We start from the raw sequence: 18,844 nt of genomic DNA, 5'->3' as shown, positions 1-18,844 counted from the left end.
TTATAATGGATTGGATGGAGGATGCTTTACCGCCACATTGATCAAATCAAAACAACATCTCTTAGAAAGTTCTTCCTGAAGGAACATTGTTTTTTACACCCTGTCGTGTTGCTCTGCTGGTACTAATATTAATAGCAGTGCAGTGTTTTGAAGGATGGCATGATGCTTCTGACATCCCGTTGGGCAGCAGCATAATTCACTTGCATTGATGATGGACAGGAGTCACTGGCGAATTCCTCAGAGGCTCAGGTTCGTACATGATGTTGGCAATCCAGGTTCAAGAACCTCATCGGTTGCCAGTAGTTTCTAGTGATAGACTGGACTATCGCGAGCATGTGTTCAATTTCAAGATCGGTGACAGGTTCAAGGAATACCTATCAAGGTCATGCTGGTTTTCCACCAGAATATTGACTATAGAATATTGTGGGGCCAAATAATGTTGGCAAAAATACAGAGGAACAAAATACTGTGAAGGTAAGTCTAGATAGGTAAGCATAGGTTTACTATACTTAACTCCACACCTATGTACCTTCAAAATATCTTCAAAGTATGTAGATGTGGAGTTAACAATAGTAAATTTATACTTACCTATATGTATTTGCCTTCTCGATAATTTGGTCCTTCATATCTTTGCTACCATATTTTGGCCTCATAATCTTTTTATTCTCAATATTTTGGCATACAATTGCCACACCAGTGCTTGAAGGCGTTGTATACATGCACAGTGCAATACATTGTGCCGGAGCTTCAACAACAAGAAGCAACTGTAGGGATGATAAGATATGGAAGGATCATCATTAACTGATTGTGGTGAAAAAGTTGGCGTGAAAAGTATCACTCGTAGTAGTGCATGGGGAAGCTTGTCTGAGAGTCTATGATTGGCTAAATAGGGAGTCAATGCTGGAAGTAAACTGCCAGTAGACATCTTCTACTCAACCTGTTGGGCTTGGATTGGGAAGTCTCTTTGCTCTCGGTCGTGCCGTGCAAAATCTTTAGTGAACTGTCACAAATGTTTTGTTTAACTTAGTCCTATTTAGCCTGTGGACTACAGACCTATCACGAGCCTACCACTTTGGGCTTTAGTGTGCAAGAAATAATGGTGAGTATAAAATTCAGAAAATATATGCATGAACCTGTTAATCGTTTTTGAGAGTCATGTCTGAAGGTAATCTGATACTTGATACAAGCAACAAGATTTTAGGATAACTCAGTGTAGGTCTACCTTAATCCTGGATTTGCCAGGTGCTAACATTGTTTATATGTGTAAGGTATATTGTATTGACTTTAAACAATTAGCATTAAAATCTTACCTCCCTACCTCAATTTGCCCAGGTGTTTTCCACTGTTGAGAACTGGAACTCCAAACCTTCCTCCACCCTACAACCAGCTCCTACTACCCCGCCCCTTCACAAGCTGGAGAGGATAGCACCATTTCCCCGGATACTAGGACACTTGAGGCCGGAATTACACTTATTCAGGATCCTAGGGCAAAGGTGGTTGGTGGGGAAGCAAAGGAATAATGACTGATCTGGCAATAGTCAACAAATGGGGATCTGGTCACCAATCGGGGAGTTCACTCAGGGGTCTCTGCACCTTGCCTTCCGGCGCAGGCCTCAGTCTGTTAAGCACGAGGGGGCGGTCACCCTTGGACACACTCTGTTCACAGTGGTGCCCAGGCCAGCCAGGCGCTCCAATATACAGATAGTTACCAATTCTGCACCTCCCTGGTAGGATGCACAATGTTAGGGGCGCAAAGACTTGGGTTGCCCCGAACAGTCCTGGTTGCACATGAAGTTACCAAATCTGCACCACAGTGGAATGAGGCACACCGTCTGGTGTGCGATGACTTGAGTTGCACCAGACGATCCCGTATCTTTGCATGAAAAGTTACCAGTGGCGTACCTCCGTGGAAGGAGGCACAACGTCTGGTGCATGATGACTTGAATCGCACCAGAAAAATCCAGTCACACACAAAAAGTTACCAATGCCGTACCTCCCTGGAACGAGGCACAACATCTGGTGCATAATAACTTGAGTCGCACCAGACATATCTGATCACACATAGAAAGTTACTGATGCCGTACCTCCATGGAATGAGGCACAATGTCTTGTGCATGATGACTTGAGCCTCACTAGACAAATACGATCACACATGTAAAGTTACCAATGTCGTACCTCTCCGGAATGAGACATAACGTCTGGTGTGCAATAACTTGAGTCCCACCTGACAAATCTGGTAACACAGAGAGAGAAAGTTAAGCGGTGCCACACGAGGTAGAATGTGACACTGCTCCAGGTATGCCCCCACCTCAAGGGTCACAACCAGTGAATTAGAAACCTCGCACAATGAGCATGCAGTCAGGTATCGCACTAGAAAAATGCTCAACAAAGGCGTGGCGCTCAGGGTCCAGCAACCGGAGAATCCACTCACTACCAACCAGACGCTTATGCGTGTCATGGCCCCACGATGAAGGGCCACACTCCTTGAATGCAGGCCGTACTTTGAAGGCTCTGCACCAGGGAAATCTGGCCTCCAGGTGCAATACTTAGTTTCACGCCTGCACTGCTGCTACAAGGGGATGTCCAGCAGACGATGTAGGCGCATAAGAGGGCAACACTCACCAGATGACGCAGGCAGAAGATGTAGATCCCTTGTGGACGGTCTTTGATGCCCCTTAGACCTCCACTTAAGAAAAGGGATCAAGCCAAAAAGCCCTTGGAGAGCACCCTTCAGAGTGCCACACAGCAGCAACCAGTTTGCCCAGGCCAGCCACGATGCAGGAAGAGTGTACGGTCCCTTCCTAGGGCAGTAATTACTCCTTGTGCACAACAGATTCTTTTGGCAGCGTGCAACATGTTCCTGCAAGTGTATCTCTACTTTGCTGCAGTGGAGCATCAGCATTTACACTGTAGTGTGCCTTTGAAGTTGGTGGAGGTTCAGAAGGTTCCCCTTTGAATCACAGATGTCTCCCCTAAATTTCAGTCCTGTATGTCACGGGGCTGTGGAATGCAGATCTTAATCTTTAGTGGGGCCATGATCTGGCTCCGAGAGGCCCAGTGTCAAAACCTCTCCCTCCAATCTATCCAGCCAGGCCCACAAATGGCAGAGGTCTTCGTTCCAGTTGTGTGCCCAAGTTTTATAAGTGTTACTGTGGAATGCACAGATGTGCTCCTCCATCCCTCAGTGAGGACTAAAGTCAAATCAAGAGGCACACAAAGCGTATTACAGCAGAGAAATTTTCACTTTCTCGAAGTGCCATTTCTCCACGGTTATTGACAAAACCACCTTTAGCTTTGGAAGTGGTTTCTCAGGACGAATCCAATGGCAGTAAACAACATGAGGCTGCTCTGCTTTAATCCGGTGTTGCAGCTAGGATTAATTATAACACTTCTCCCAAGTTAACCTATGGGGAGAGTAGATAAAAACACACATGACTGTTCTTTCACTCTCTGGGACACCGGGTAGGGAATCAGCCAAAACCTATTGGAAGAGCTGACGTCCCTAGGTAGGGAGAACCCATGTGGGTTTTTTTCCCTAACAGGCATGGGACACCCATGTATATCTGCCCAGCCTCCTGTTTACCACCTGTCTCGCCCTTCAAGGGCTGCTCTAAAGGGAGCAGAGGGTCCCCTCAGGAATGGCTACTACCTTAGTAGTGCCAACCTAAGCCCAAGCGCAACTGTGCCTCCACAGGCCCGCATTGGCAGGCCCGCCACAGGCCCGCATTGGCAGGCCCGCTACATGCTTCGCGGGCTATTCTGGTGAGTGGCACACTCATTGTAACGTCCCACTAGTAGCCAGGGCTGTACCTTCAATGGGTAAGCGGTATACCTTTTTACAGGGCACTCCAGGGTACAGCACCTGATTCAATCACATAAGCACCACTTCCTTGCATGTGTAGAAAGGGGAAGCACATTTTCCCACTTCAGTAAAGTGGGAAAATGCCCAGAGACCTAAGACCATGCATAGAGAGGAAAAAAGCAAAACATTTCAGAGAAATCCCCTAAGACGGGCCATCTCCAACAACTGATATAGCAACTAAGGGGACATAAAAAGTAGGGCAGTACTGGCATCACAGAGAACAACCATCTCAGGACATAACTGAGCCCTGACACTGGGTATTTTATTTCATATAAGTTCAGCACTGGGGTCCACTGACATTAACAGAGCTCCCTGAATAAAGCACCTGCCTCCTGGAGGCTCCCAGAGGGGCAATTATCTCTCCAGCCCTTGACCCTGGAGCTCACCCTTGTATCTTGATGCACAAAAGGCGCCCGTTTTAGGAAGCTAATGAAAAAGTGCCAAATAATATGCTTTTCTGAAATGATAAATGAGAGTGACCTCTGAACTCTCTGGCTTGGTAGCCCAGAAGGATGTTTGACAAGATCCCTTGTGTACTGCGATTAGTGTTTTGACCTTTAAACGTGACGTCTTCGAGCAGTGATTGGTCCATTGAGCAATTCTGCCCCTAAGACAGCCATGTTTATGGTACATGAACTCTGTGATTATTGGTGAAATTATAACTTCTTTTAATGTCGCTAGGCTGTTTTTCATTGTAGAGCATTTTGGAAATAATCAACCATTGCCTTTTCATTAAAGATCAGGACATTCTAATATTGCATGAGATATAATCTGTTTTAACACAGTGTAGCGCTGCCAGCCCACTCAAGCTTTAACACTGCCTGCCAAATTGGGCACCGTAGCGCCATTAATCTGCCAAATGGCACAGTGGGCGCTGCGCCTGTTGTCAGGTTGATGAACGGGCAGCCCAGGCAAGTGGCATTTAACTGGGAGGTTTTGGCATTTGACTAAAACTACTTTTAGTAGAGGAATTAGTATCTGTTGAAGAGGAAAACATATCTGTGCCCTTAAGTTATAGCAGTGCTTGTTACAGAAGTTATTAGAAGCAGAAAGCAGACAATGTCCCTTGCCCCTTGAAAGACAAGCACTTTCTGGTATATTTAGAGGATACTTACAAACGAAGCACTGAAGGGTATCTGCAGGGATAATTTTTTCCCTCATACCTCATAGAGGGAATCTTGCACTGGTCGTCACATATAGGGCCTTATTACGAGGCTGGCGGTCTGACCGCCACAGCTGGGGTGGTCGGACTGCCACATTACGAGGTTGGCAGGAAGACCCACCAATCTACTGCCATCCCCGCAAGGATCAGTGATCCCGACGGGCTGATGGTGGTCCTGGTTGTAATCAGCCAGAGTGCCGCCCTGCTGATTAAACCTTTGGCATGGGCAGTACAGGGGTCCCCCACCGCCCAGCACCCTCAAAATACGCTCTGCCTGCTGTGCAGACAGTGTGCATTTTGAGTGTTCTGGTGCCCCCTGCATGCAGCAGCATTGCCACCAGCTGGATTATGAACGGGCGACAATGCTGCCACACCTTTCCCACTGCGCTGACCGTCAGAAACCAAGGTTTCCACCAGTCAGCCCAGTGAGAAAGTCGTAATGGGGCCTGCAGGGAGGTCACCAGCATCATGGCAACCTCACCGTTGGGAGTTTGGCAGACAGATGTTTCCGTCCTCCAAACTCATAATCAGCCCCTTAGTGCTTGTGCTGTGAGTAAGCTTGCATTGACGTTGTATGTCCTGGACCTGTCCTTTATGCCAGTAGAACTTGGTAAGAGTCTTTGCATTACACTGTCATTTCAAGTATAAAGACTGCAGGTGTGTTTGCGAAGAAGACAGATGAAATGGCGTAACAGGGGTATCATGAGCCCTGGTGCACTGTATAGAGACAGTCATCGCTGTTTTCATTGTTTTCACTGCAGCACATGTTTTAGTGTTATATACCTACACAATATGCAAGACAGACCTATTGGGTTTTTCACTGATAGCTTCTCAATTTGCACAGAAAGTGGATGTTTCCTTTTTGAACCTGTTCAAGAAAAGCAAGCAGTGGTAAAGTCTGCATTATTGATTTATTTATTTCATTTATTTATTTTTGCAAACATGTGCAACGAGCATTAAAAGTGTCAAAATGCAGGCATATGGTGCACAATAAAATAAATTATAAAAAGACTCAATTAAAAAATGAATTAAAAACAAATTAAAAAAATCATAGGATTGGCCGACCAGCCTTTGCACTGAAATTGACTGCTTTTTAGACGGATGTGCACATATGCCCAAGCAAAGTGCTATTACTCAAATTGAAAAGAATCTGACCTATTGCCCCATGATCTTTACTGCAGTGGGTGGAACCAACATTTGAATGGTACATGCACAGACAAATGGTTGAAGAAGGTGGACCCAGGTAGGTAAAAATTATATGTTCATAGTATGTCTTACAACAGCAACATTTCAAGATACTTAATAGGGTATACTATAAAGCATACAAAATGCACTTGTTTAAATGGATATGGACTCGCAGTGTCCCAGTTGTCATACAGAGAAAGGTACTGACATACATATGTTTGCTGTGTGTCATTGGCTTAAACCCTTCTGGGATGACATTATACATGTAATCACAAATATTTTCCAAGTTATTATGAGCATCTTTTTCTGTTTTGTAAAACTATAGCTAAAATATTTTATAGCTCTCAATTGGATCAGTGCAGTAATACCACAGTTGCTAAATCGTGGAATCTCATGTGGCATTACTTTGAACTTAATGTGGCACTCCATGGGGTGCATAAAGCACCGGGCAAAAGGCGATTTTAACAGAAATGGTGTCCATGTTGGGAATGATGACTCTAAAATGAATTGAATTCCTACTCTATTTGTATTTTCTAATATATGTATTTATAATAGAATGCTTGATATTATCTAGTGGCGGTCGCCACTAGGTAGTTTTAGTTAGGACCTAGTTTCCATAGATTTTTTTTTTTTTTATGTGCCTATATCTTTGGCGTCGGTTGACGAATCTTCATGAATTTTTCCCAAAAAATGTGCTGCTCATGTGAGCTGCTGTCTGGAAAGTTTTGAGGTGATTCGTCAAGCAGGGGCCAAGAAAAAGGGGGGTCCCAAAACGCTTTTTCCTCATTCACTTGTCCATAGGGATTTTGAACAGCGATAGCGCCTGTACCACTGGACGGAACTACACCAGATTTGGCAGAAAGGCAGCTCTTGGTCCAGAAAGTGACCTCTTTGTTATTTGGTTGAAAACCATTCAGTAGTTTTCGAAAAATTAAAGAAAACCCATATTTTAAGCAGTTCCCTGCTTGTGGGAGCAATGCCGGCTCCTGCAGGACGTGGGGTTCGGCTAGGACCGGGGGGCCTTGAGGCTCCCCTCCGCGGTCCTGTCACTCTCTCTCATCCATCCCATAGTGATATGGAGGAGAGAGAGAGTTTGTCATTGCAATGGTCTCTCCATACAATGACTTCAAAGAGTAAGATTACAAGATGTTTGGTACGAATGTTATAGTTACGTTTGGATGCAGAGCGGAACAGTCACTTCTGGCCTAATGGTCACGGTCTTGTGCTGTCACTCAGTAGTCTGAAGGTTCAAATTCAAGTATCGTTTGGAAGCGTGTTTGTTTACTTACTGGTGTTTTGACTGGTAAAACTTCCTAGTGATGGAACATTCACATTTCTTTCCAATCACATGCGTGGGTTGATTGGCATTGGTATGTCTGGAAGCAGCACAGTAAGGAGTCACCTATGGCCTAAAGGTTACAGTCACAGACCCTTTCATGAAGTTGAGGGTTCTACTCCAGGTGTGTTATTTTTCTTCTTTAATTTCTTTTAAGTTCTAACTATCATAGGTGAGTTTCTATAGTTTAGTATGTTTAAAATGTGAGCCTAACTATGATGTCCCTGTAACCTTTGGTTTGTTAAGTGAATTTCTATGTTTTTTAAAATTCTATTTCCTCACTATAACGTCCCTGTAGCTTTTGTTTTTTTCAGTGAATATATATATATACATTTATATATAGATCAAGCTTTAGCAGACGTGAAAAAAATAATAATACAATATGTGTGTGTGTGTGTGTGTATATATATAAATATATATATATGTACACTCACACACATATTGTATTATTATTTTTTCAAGTCTGCTAAAGGTTGATCTAATCCCGACTATGAAAATGCTATATATATATATATATATATATATATATATATATATATATATATATATATATACATTTACTGCTTATTACAGAAAAACCTGTAATTTTACTTTGGATTTGCCCAATGGAGGAGGGTGATTAACTGTGTATTAATATCTTTTTTGGCTTCAGCAGCCCACTGGGGATAAAATAAAAATGTGCAGGACTATTTTTACCAAGATCCACTTTGCAACTCCCTTCAGAGGCCCACTGGGGTAGAACTGGTATTTATCTGAGTGATCAGGTACCTGCAATTAATCTGCTGAACCCAAGCATTTGGCATATGAACAATAACAGGAGATGTCTGAAACGCGTTAGGCCTGAAAAATGAAAATGCTCAAGAATTCTCTGTATGTTGCTGGCTTTGCTGCATTCCACAACAAATAACCTGTTGGGAGTGCGCTTTTGTCTGAGGCCAACTCTTTTTGTATAAATATATATATTTATATGTAGATATATGCTTGTGTGTATCTATATATATTATATATATATATATATATATATATATATACATATATACACATATATATTATTAGATAGATAGATAGATAGATAGATAGATAGATAGATAGATAGATAGATAGATATTTTATTAGTTTTCAAAGTCCGCTAAAGCTCGATCTAGGCCAGTCTATAAAATGAGAATTCTGTAAAAGCAATGCAAACAGATCTTGCTCATTCTATCCAGCAGTAAACCAGTGGTTCTTGTTTTCTCAAGGCAGTGAAAGTGAAAAATTATTTTTATAAGTTGGTAAATTCATGACCATGTTACACAAATATGTGCCTGAAAATTGCAGACATCTCATATCAACACAACACAAGAGGATGAGATAGCAGCTGAAGGGGGGCCAGATCTGTAAGACTGCATTCCTTCAACAGGAGACAGTGAAAGGTTTTGAGATACCAGATGTGAAAATATAATCATTTCTCTCACACCTTTTATCACATTTTATAATGTTGTCAGTAAATTCCCTCTTTAGTGCTCCTGTTCACAAACACCTTCATCTTCCCATTATGCCTCTCCAGTTGCTCCCTGACTTTCGTGAAATCAACCACATGAAAACCATCTTTATTTTCACACTCCTTGAGCCATTTAGATTTCAACGCCCCTCATCTGAGCAATTCAAAAGGAGAGGCACAGAACTATAAGCTACCAAAGTAGCTAGAACAGCCTTACACCAAGACAAACCATCTTTCACAGCAGGTTGCACTGATTCCCTCACTACACAATTAAATCTTTCGACTTGAACATTGGATTTTGGGTAATTATTAGCTATCCTTTTTAGTACAATGCCACGTCTGGTCAGAAAATCTTTGCATTCCTTACTGACAAACTGAAGCTCAGTGTCGGAAACAAACTCCTCAGGAAGAACTTCCCTACAATACACATCCTCCAAAATTTCAGTCACTATGACCCTCATTTAGACTTCGGGGGACAAGCTTTTCCGTCCACCGAAGTTCCGATGGGGAGGTTGCTGCCAATATGGCTGCCTCCCCCGGGGCCATTATGAGCTTCCTGCTGGGTCAGCGGACGGAAATTCAGTTTTCTGCCCGCTGGCCAAGTGGAAAACGGCCTACAACATTGTCTCCAGCTTGTAATAGAGCCAACGGCAATGCTGTAGAGTGTATGGTGCACCAGCACCTGTCACAAACTTCACTGACTGCAAAGCAGACAGTGAACTTTGTGACAGACCTGCATTGCCCATGCCAAGTGCATGGGCAAGGTGCACCACGTCTCCGCCAGCCGTTTCATGGCGGTGCTACCACCATGAAACCGCTGGCGGAGAAGAGAGTTGTAATCCCCAGGGCAGCGCAGCTTGCAGCGCCGCCCTGGTGGATTAGTACTGCCAGCTCTGCCACACCGTCCTGTGGAGGAAAAGTAGCAGTGCTGGCGGACGACTGCGGCACTACCACTGCGGTCGTAATGTGGCGGTCGGACCGCCGCATTAGCAGTGGGCTGACCGCCACCGTAACCCTGGCGATCTTAAGACTGCCAGGATCGTAATGAGAGCCTAAGTCTAAAGTGACCTCCTGTGTCATCCTGACCTCTGACCATTCAGAAAAATAGTCCACCATGATTAATGCATAAACATCCCTCTTCAGGATCATACTAAAGGGGCCCAAAACATCAATGCCTAATCTTCTCCATGGCTCAAGGGTTCTCCCAGGCAGAGAAAATTCTGTCACATGTGGTTTGGCTGACTTACTTCCTGCACAGAAAAGAATGTTCAGGTATCCATCCATCCATCAATCCATCCATCTATCCATCCATCCGCCCGCCCACCCACCAATCCATCCATCGATCCATCCACCCACCCATCCATCCATCCACCTTCCCACCCATCCATCCAACGCACACAGCCACCCACCCACCAACTTAAACACTTGTCTATTCCAGGCCACCAAAATGACTCCAGAATCCACCTTTTAGTACATTCCCACATGCCCCTCATGTCAAAAGTTTTAAAAATCCTTATACCAATTGGTGAAAGTACTTCATCTCCACACATTTGAATTTCATTGCATTCCATTAACCTTTCCTTAATGTTAAAGAATGGTCACAGATTACTGCGAAACCTGTGTCCTTCCAGCCATCCTTTAATTAAATAGTCCAGGACCAAAATTACCATTTTACAATCTTTTACCATTGTCCTGCATAACTCCTTAGATACAGTAGGTAGTGACTGATCTCCCTCACTCTAAACATTAACATCTTCTACAGTAAAAGCAGTTTCACATTCGTCATCATCAGTCACACCTGAATGCTCTGACTCAGTTGCTAAGTATGAAATGCAATCTGCGTGAACATTAGATTTACCCGGCACATACTCAATATGACATTGAACTTAGTGGTCAACTGTGCTATTCAAGACATTAATGATCTGTTACCCCCTGGGGACAACATACTAACAAGTGGTTTGAGGTCTGTCCTAACGATGAATTGAGTGCTCCACAAGAAGAGCCTCAAATGATCTACTATCCATGTATATGCTAAAGTCTCCCTTTCAATAACAGTAATCTCATTCAGAGGCCTTCAATGTCCTTGAGGTTTACGGTACCACCCTTCATTCCTCTTATCCCACAGAAGAACAACTCCCAGCCCACAATTCCTTGCATCGACTGCAACCATGCACTCCTTCTCCATCTAAAAAAAAAACACAAGAAAGGAACACGGAGCTTTCATTCTTCAAATCATCATACTCTTTTGTCCATTCCCTATACAAATTGCAATTTTTTAAAATTAAACAAACAACATAAAAGCTTGACTTTGGAGGCATAATTCTCTACAGACTTTGCAAAAAGTGGAGCATCCACAATTGTTGGACATATTCTGTTTTGTGTTGATCTCCTCCTTTGTCATCCTGTGCCACAAATATTCAGCTTCACCACATTGAAGCACACATTTCACTGCTTTCAATGTCAAACCTTTTTTTCTAATTCACTCAAGACAGCAAATAAGTTCTCATCATGTTCATGCACATCTCTCCCAAAGACAAGAATATCATATTGACAAGGCACCATATCAGTCACAACTCTATAGATTTCTCGTCACTATTATGAAGGAACTTCAGCGGATATACAGGAGAGGAGTTTCCAGAGTTCTTTTTGCACAGAAGCACACCAAAAGCATTACTGCCTGCCAGTGTGACAGGCAATCTTCAACTGTCAGAAATCAGAAAGTAACACACCAAGGGAGAAATAATTCTAGAATACATAGCCTAGTAGCATCCGAATACCTCAAAGTCCCCAGGATAAATATAACACATGCAATCTACTTAGGTCTGTGAGAGCATCTCTATGGTGGCTCTAAGAACCCTTAAAGCAACATGCAAAGTTCATACATTCACTGAGGTAAATTCGCCAGAGATCAGAATCTTATGCAAACCATTTAGATGTACCTTATGGTAAGTATGGATTCCTTGAGGAAGATGTTGCTGTGATGAAACTGTAGTGGAGCTGTGATATCAATAAAGTCTTGTTTGTGCTGCCAGGATGTAATGCAGGGAAGGAGAGCTAAAGGCAATTATAATGCTGAGGACAGAGCAGCAAATATAAATATGGCTGGAATTATCAACTCGTTAAACGGGAAAGGACAGTTTAGTTTCCAAGAAATATGCAAATGATCTTTTCTGATATTAATTTGGTGAAACGCCTGCTCGTACATACCGATTGAGGATCTTGTGAAAACCTGACTGTGTTTTTTGATGGGTTGACAAGCAAGAGTCTGAAATTGAATGAGTCAGTGAGAACATCTTCACTCGCATATTCACTATGTGTGCTGGTCAACCTACCATAAGAAGAAAGCGACAACAATACAAGGACCACAATGTATTTGGGAATATTTGTAATAATCTAGAGTCCACAAATATGATACAGATGATCTACATCATTGTTCCAAATGGGTTCCACTGATTTAGAAACCCTAGATTTTTTCCTTTGTATCACCCTGTTTCTGAACCTTTATTGTGGGAGAGTCTCACTACACGAATCCCGTTCATGGTAATTTCATGGTAAATGCCTTGCAAGAGCTTGTTTTCCCCATTTCATTCCCCTGTGGTGCTCCAAGGAGGGGCTTGGGCAACATCATCATTATTTTCCACTGTTGCTCTGTCTGTACAGAGTGCAGCACCCCTCTTTAAAAGTGATTTTTAAAACTCCCAATACGTCTCTTGAGTCATTGAATTTGTGACCCAGGAGAGTTTGTTGTCACTTTTAAAGCTCTGTACAGCTGGAACATTTGCTCTCTAGTGCAGGAGGGGCCTCTAGTGGTTAGTTCTATGGCTGCATTCAATATGTCCTAAGTGTGTGAAAGAAAGACTCAGGCCCTCCTTACGAGTGTGGCGGTCTCAAGACCGCCACACTAGCAATGGTGGTCAGACCACGGCAGACAGGGTGGTCCAACTGCCCTATTATGACCGTGGCAGATGGGCTACGGTCTGACCGCCGGCACCACTAGGTATTGGCAGTCTCGATGGTCGCAATCCGCCAGGGCAGCGCTGGTGATTACGAGTCTCCTTTCCACCAGCCTTTGCATTGCGATCTCACCGCCATGCAAAGGCTCGCGGAGAGGGGGTGTCGGCGGTCCCATGGGGGTCCTTGCACTGCCCATCCACTTGGCAGTGCAGCGGCCCCCATGGACAGCTGTGTCGCGCTTTTCACTGTCCAAATTAAGGGTAGTAAAATGTGCAAAGGGTGCTGTCGCACTCGACCCACCACAGCATTGCCTCCAGCTCGATGACGAGCCACCGTTAATGTTGTGGTGAGTTTTCCGCTGGGCCAGTGGGCAGAAATGCTGTTTTCACCCACTAGCCTAGCGAAAAACTCCTAATAGGGCAGCCAGCGTACCGCTAGCACTGGCGGTATGTTTGCTGCAGCGGCTTCGGCGGTCTTTCAAAAAGAGTGCAGAAGCTGTAATGAGAGCCTCAGTACTCAACGTATTTTATTGACTGTGCTTTTTTTGATAAACAATACAATGCTTCATTAACAGTAATGTTTATGTTCATATATGGCTATTGATTCTATTGACATTATAGTGATGATAACATGTGTTGATTGTTCTTACAATGTGGTGGCCCTTTGATGAAGCCAATAGGTTTGCCATATACATATGGTTACTCCTGGACAAAGCCAATAGGCTTACCTTAAATATTGATACGGTGACCTCTTGACAAAGCCAATAGGCCCGCTTTATTTACCATGATCCCAATTATATTATGATGTTCTATGGTATAAGTGGGGGAGTATTGTGTTTTTTGGGGTTCATGAGCAGGTACAAATCAAAGGTAATTTCAGAATGTCACCAAAGGTATTTCCATCTGTTTAATGTATATACTTGTAAATTAATGTGCAGTTTTTAGTGGTGTGTGTAATAAACGTACTCCTTTTTTAAAAGAAAAAGCCCTGACTGGACAATAATTTATTGAGTTTTTCTTAATGCGTGTCAGCAAATGGAGATTACTAGCCCACACCACCTCCCCTGAGTGGGCCTTGGATTGCTCTGCTTCACTGCCCTGAAAGATTCAGGTGCAAAAATGGGGTGTTCGGTTTCCAGTAAGGAGACAGTTGTGGATCTATTACTTGCACAGGGCTCACATCTTGGGTAACTAATAACCCAATGTCTTGCAGGTGCATTTTCTCACTTCCCATCATGGCTCAGTTGAAGCTTGTGGGTGTTCACCACTTTTGCAGGTGCTCCCGCACTGGATTGTCGTAAACCCACCGCTATGAGCAGGTTTACATAAAAGTATCATTGGGCCATCATGGTGTAATATCACTTCAAAATGCATCACTTTACGAGTGCAAATTAAAATTTTGTAAGACACAAGATTCAGTGTGCATTTACAAATGCTAATTGCACTCATAATTTTCACATTGGTGTGGATATGTTATGTTATTAATAATTCTAGAGCACACGCTCACCAGCAGCTTGTTGGAGCTATTAGAGCGAGAGCTGTACTTGTGATTCAGGATGATATTTGTCTGTTATTATTGTCTACATGGTTGCTCTCTAGCTATGGGCATGCTATACATATACCCAGTGCGTAATTTGTAAATAAAAACGTGCCCAAAGCCCACCTATTAAAAAGACAGTTGCTGCATTTTTAAATGTGCGAACACAGAATACTGAGGCAGCGTAATCGTGAAGCCATCTCGGGCCTCTTTAATCCATTTACAGACACTCCCTGCCCCTTCATCTCACGCTTGCAGCTTTCTGTTTTCTCCCATTGTGACGCGTTTTCGTTTTTCTTTTCCTCCGTCTTTCCCATATGTGTCTTTTGTTCGCAGTAAATGCTTGAGGCAGAAAAATAAGTGCCGGCCCTCCAAAATAAGTGCTGGTGCGCCGCACCGGAAACAACAAGCACAAATTAAGCACTGCATGTGCCGTTGCACAAATATTTACATACATGTTCGATGCTGCATCTGCAAAAGTGCCATCTAACTAAACAAATAAATGTTATTTTTTCAGGGCGGAGACCTTGACTGCAAAATCCGTGAATACAAGAAAGCGGGGCAAAGATTCAGTGAAGGGCAAATAGTGGAGTGGTTTGTGCAACTGCTCCTCGGAGTCCACTACATGCATGAAAGGTACAGTCTTTTAATGGCTTACATATCTATAGGGGCATCGCACAGTCTTTTCAATCTTAAGTAAAGCCAGTGACACTATATAATAAACATGATGTACTGTGGAATTTCGATGATAATTCAATTTCCTAACTAACCTATGAGACTCAATAATTAATTAATTAATAGTGAGTGTGGCATAGCACAGCGATCGGGCCAGTGTGCAAAAAATAGTGAGTATTTCCAAGATAGATTTTTCAGAACTCATATATTTTTAGTCTCTTCCTTGGAAACTGTTCTCTGAATTCCAGTGATTTGCATTGATTGGACTAGTACTATGATTTGGTCTGCACTGCAATATTTCGAAATCAGGTGGAAGTTTACCACTGGTCTTTTTTTATCCCTACTTCTTTCAGATAATCTGTAATCACATTGGTGAAACTCAACACTCAATTCAGAATAATGATTTGACTATGTAAAATAAAGCATCTTTGAACTCTTCCCCAGGATCCTCTTAGAACACTGCTGATTGGTGAGAATCTGGCGATTTACAGAGTAACTAAAACCTGCATCCTCAAATAGCTCACCTGTGCTGTCACAGTGAATGGCCACCTGCTCTATTTAAAGATCCCAGCCATGTCAACTCAGACATTTTTGCTGAACGGGCATCTATCAGTGGCACTAAACACTACAGGGTAGATTTACAAGCCTCTAGCAGTGCAACCGTGTCATTTTTATGATGCTAAGGCGGCGTTAAGATGGCCATTCCCCCGCGCCATATTTACAAAGTGGCGCAATGCATGCATTGCGCCACTTTGCAACCCTGTGCGCCACATTATGCTTGGGTCAGACATAATGTATGCAAGGGGGCGTTCCCACACAGGGAGTCCCAAACAAATGGTGCAGTGAAATTTACAACATTTCACTGCACCATTTTTTTCTGTCCTTTTTAACGCCTGCTCAGAGCAGGCGCTAAAGTCACGGGCCCATAATGACCTATGGGCCTCCCGAATGCTTTGTTGGACTAGCTTTAAAAAGCGCCACAACAGCTGCAAAAATGTTGATGCTGTTGTGGGAACAACCACCATGGTGCGACATATTGTAAATTCGGTGCAACCATGGTGTCACTGGGCAGGAGGGCAACGCAAGAAAAGTGGTGTATCGGGACCGATGCGCCACTCTCTTGTAAATCTGCCCCTACATGTCTGAAATGGGAATTATAGAACACAATGTGCTTGTTTACTTATTGATAATTTAACCCCCCTCAGCCCTCCATAGATAGATAGATAGACTGAGACCTTCCAGTCTGTGCTTTAGTCACAAAATGCTTGTGTCAGATTATCTCCAAACAAACAGTCCATCTATCCAAAACAAACAAGTACTTTATTACTAATAATCAATTCATTGACAAAGATTGTGAAACAATAAGATAAATAAATAATCAGACTATGCAAACAGGTATTATTCAGAATTCAAATAGAACATGACCCCACTAAAATATGGAAGTCAATGAACATAAAAAACAACCCAATGCAACTACAACAGCAAAACATTCTGTATTCAGCAATAAATCAATACCAGATGTATGAGTCAAAGTCTCAGACTCAGTAAAAGGCAGAAGTGAATGCCAATCACTCTCAGGTAAAACAAAGTACAAATATTTAAAATATGGGAACAACTACTTTTCATACTTAACTACCAAATACAGTGCCCACCTTTTGCACAAATATGAGGATACATATTAAGGTCACTTCGAAGAGGGTTTATATTAAATCTTTGTTTGAAAATCTAGTGCCTGCTGTGGTGGGTTGGGTGCTATTCAATGAATGGGAAAAGATCCCCGAGCCCCAAAAAAATCTAGCATCAGTGAAATAAACTGTGTATTCATCCTGTGATCCCGATCTATTTCTTGTGACATTATCGTTTCAGACTCCATTCGAATTGCAAGTGAAGGAAACAGATTACACTCCACTGTACTACCTTACTCAGTTTCAAAATATCTGTCAGAGGAGATCTGCCCAAGACTATCACAAACCCAATCCCTTTTTACTTCCTAATTCCTCCTACAAGCAGTTGAGATTTTTGAGTATTGCTAGTGTGCTAGCAGTTGTAAACTAGGAGGAGCGAATTAGCTTGCCTCGAATGACCATCGCCAATGTCCAAGAAGAAATATTAAGCCTTGCCTTAGCTTGATGCCAAGCTCCATAAATGGCAAGTGGGAAGGGAAAATATTCCATTTAAATGCAAAAAACAAAGAAACAAACAACTTACCTCCATGCTCCATATCTAATTTCTGTCACCCACTATTGTCGGAACAACGAATGTGTTTTGAGCTAAGAAAAATGGTTGAACCAACTTGCCAACTGTACTTTTTGACACCTTTTTTCTTGGATTCATCCCTGCAGACCTACCTCTACCTGTGTCCAACCCAATAGTTTGTAGAAAGATCCACCTGGTTTTAGTGCTCAACAGATACCTCTGTTGAAAAGTTGGTGTTGATGGGTGTGACATTGTTCTGTAGTCTTTCGCTCGGTTACATTAAGTCCATCTTTGCAATCCAGTGCAGTTGCACTATTTTCTTTTTCCATCTATACACTGCTCATCAGGGATCAGACAAACCTATTTCCTCGTTTAAAGCAACCATGCATGTACCTATGTCCCTACACTCTTCTGGGAAATCTGAAATTGGCAACAACTTTACACTGGTATCTAACTTCTCCTCCTTTAGGTCTGTAAATTCAATTTTGTCACACAAAAAGCTACCAAAAACTAGGACATACTCTATGACATCTGTCATCTCTGACCACATGCGGACCATCTGCTCGAGTGCAAGCAGTGAACTCTCTCAGTTCACATCACAGATATTCAGAAGCCTTCGGTTGAGCGGGGTCCCTAAATGACAGGCATCCCCGCCACCAAAGGCACTGTAGAGTTCCACCTTACACACCTGGACAAAGATGCTCCATTTTGCTTGCCGCAGCCTATATATTAAAAGCTCAGCTTATTTATTCGTACTCAAAATGGTGAAATTGCCTTTACCTCGCTCATTTTCCATCACTCTGCAAAACATAGTTCTATTTTATACTCCATGGTTTTGCTGTCTTTTAGAGGGTGGAATCGTAGTCCAACTTCGACTGGCGAATTGTCAGGCCTCTATATAACAAATTGTAGAGCCACAGCAGGCCATCTCACTATAGATCCCTAAATGATGAAGAGTGACTGACTGCCATAAGTGACCTTTTTGCCAATTAGCATTGAAATATGTCTTCGCTCCTCCAGATTGCCTTGGTATTTAGATAATTACTTTTGGGTGCATACGAATATATGAACTATATCAATTACACTAGATATTGGATTGCCAGCTTTGGTAAAAAAAAAAAAAGTAGGGCATGGAACACTTCGAAATTAAAATCTAATAAAGCGAAAATTAACTTTGGGATTTCAACACAATTAGACATAGGTTCGTTCTTCAATTATTTTACTCAAGGTCTGCTAAATTCCCATTTTCTCTTTGTCTTTTCGCTACTGTTGTTTGATTGTGTGTTTTACTATTCTTTTTGTCTGGTTATTGCACATAGATGAGTTTCTTTACTAAATATGTTGTTAGTTGACCACAGAGCAGCCAATTTACAAAAACTTGTAAACCATAAGAAACAGTGTTGCCCATTGTTATTCACAAGATACAGTCTTACAAGTTCTCTTGGAAATACAGCCCAG

General features: G+C 42.6%; 1 protein-coding gene across 1 annotated transcript in view; it reads left to right on the top strand.

Annotated features, from left to right (window-relative positions):
* Positions 1–18,844, top strand: part of NEK11 (NIMA related kinase 11) — a 613,419-nt gene that overhangs the window by 195,257 nt on the left and 399,318 nt on the right. Inside the window, exon 4 of the mRNA XM_069211923.1 lies at positions 15,033–15,151. Within this exon, the coding sequence (XP_069068024.1) occupies positions 15,033–15,151 (119 nt within the window). The remainder of the gene's footprint in view (positions 1–15,032; positions 15,152–18,844) is intronic.

The sequence above is a fragment of the Pleurodeles waltl genome, chromosome 10 (genome assembly GCF_031143425.1).
Source record: "Pleurodeles waltl isolate 20211129_DDA chromosome 10, aPleWal1.hap1.20221129, whole genome shotgun sequence".
NCBI classification, from domain to species: domain Eukaryota; kingdom Metazoa; phylum Chordata; class Amphibia; order Caudata; family Salamandridae; genus Pleurodeles; species Pleurodeles waltl.
The sequence above is the reverse complement of the archived record's forward strand: the minus strand, read 5'-3'. Positions and strand labels throughout refer to the sequence as shown.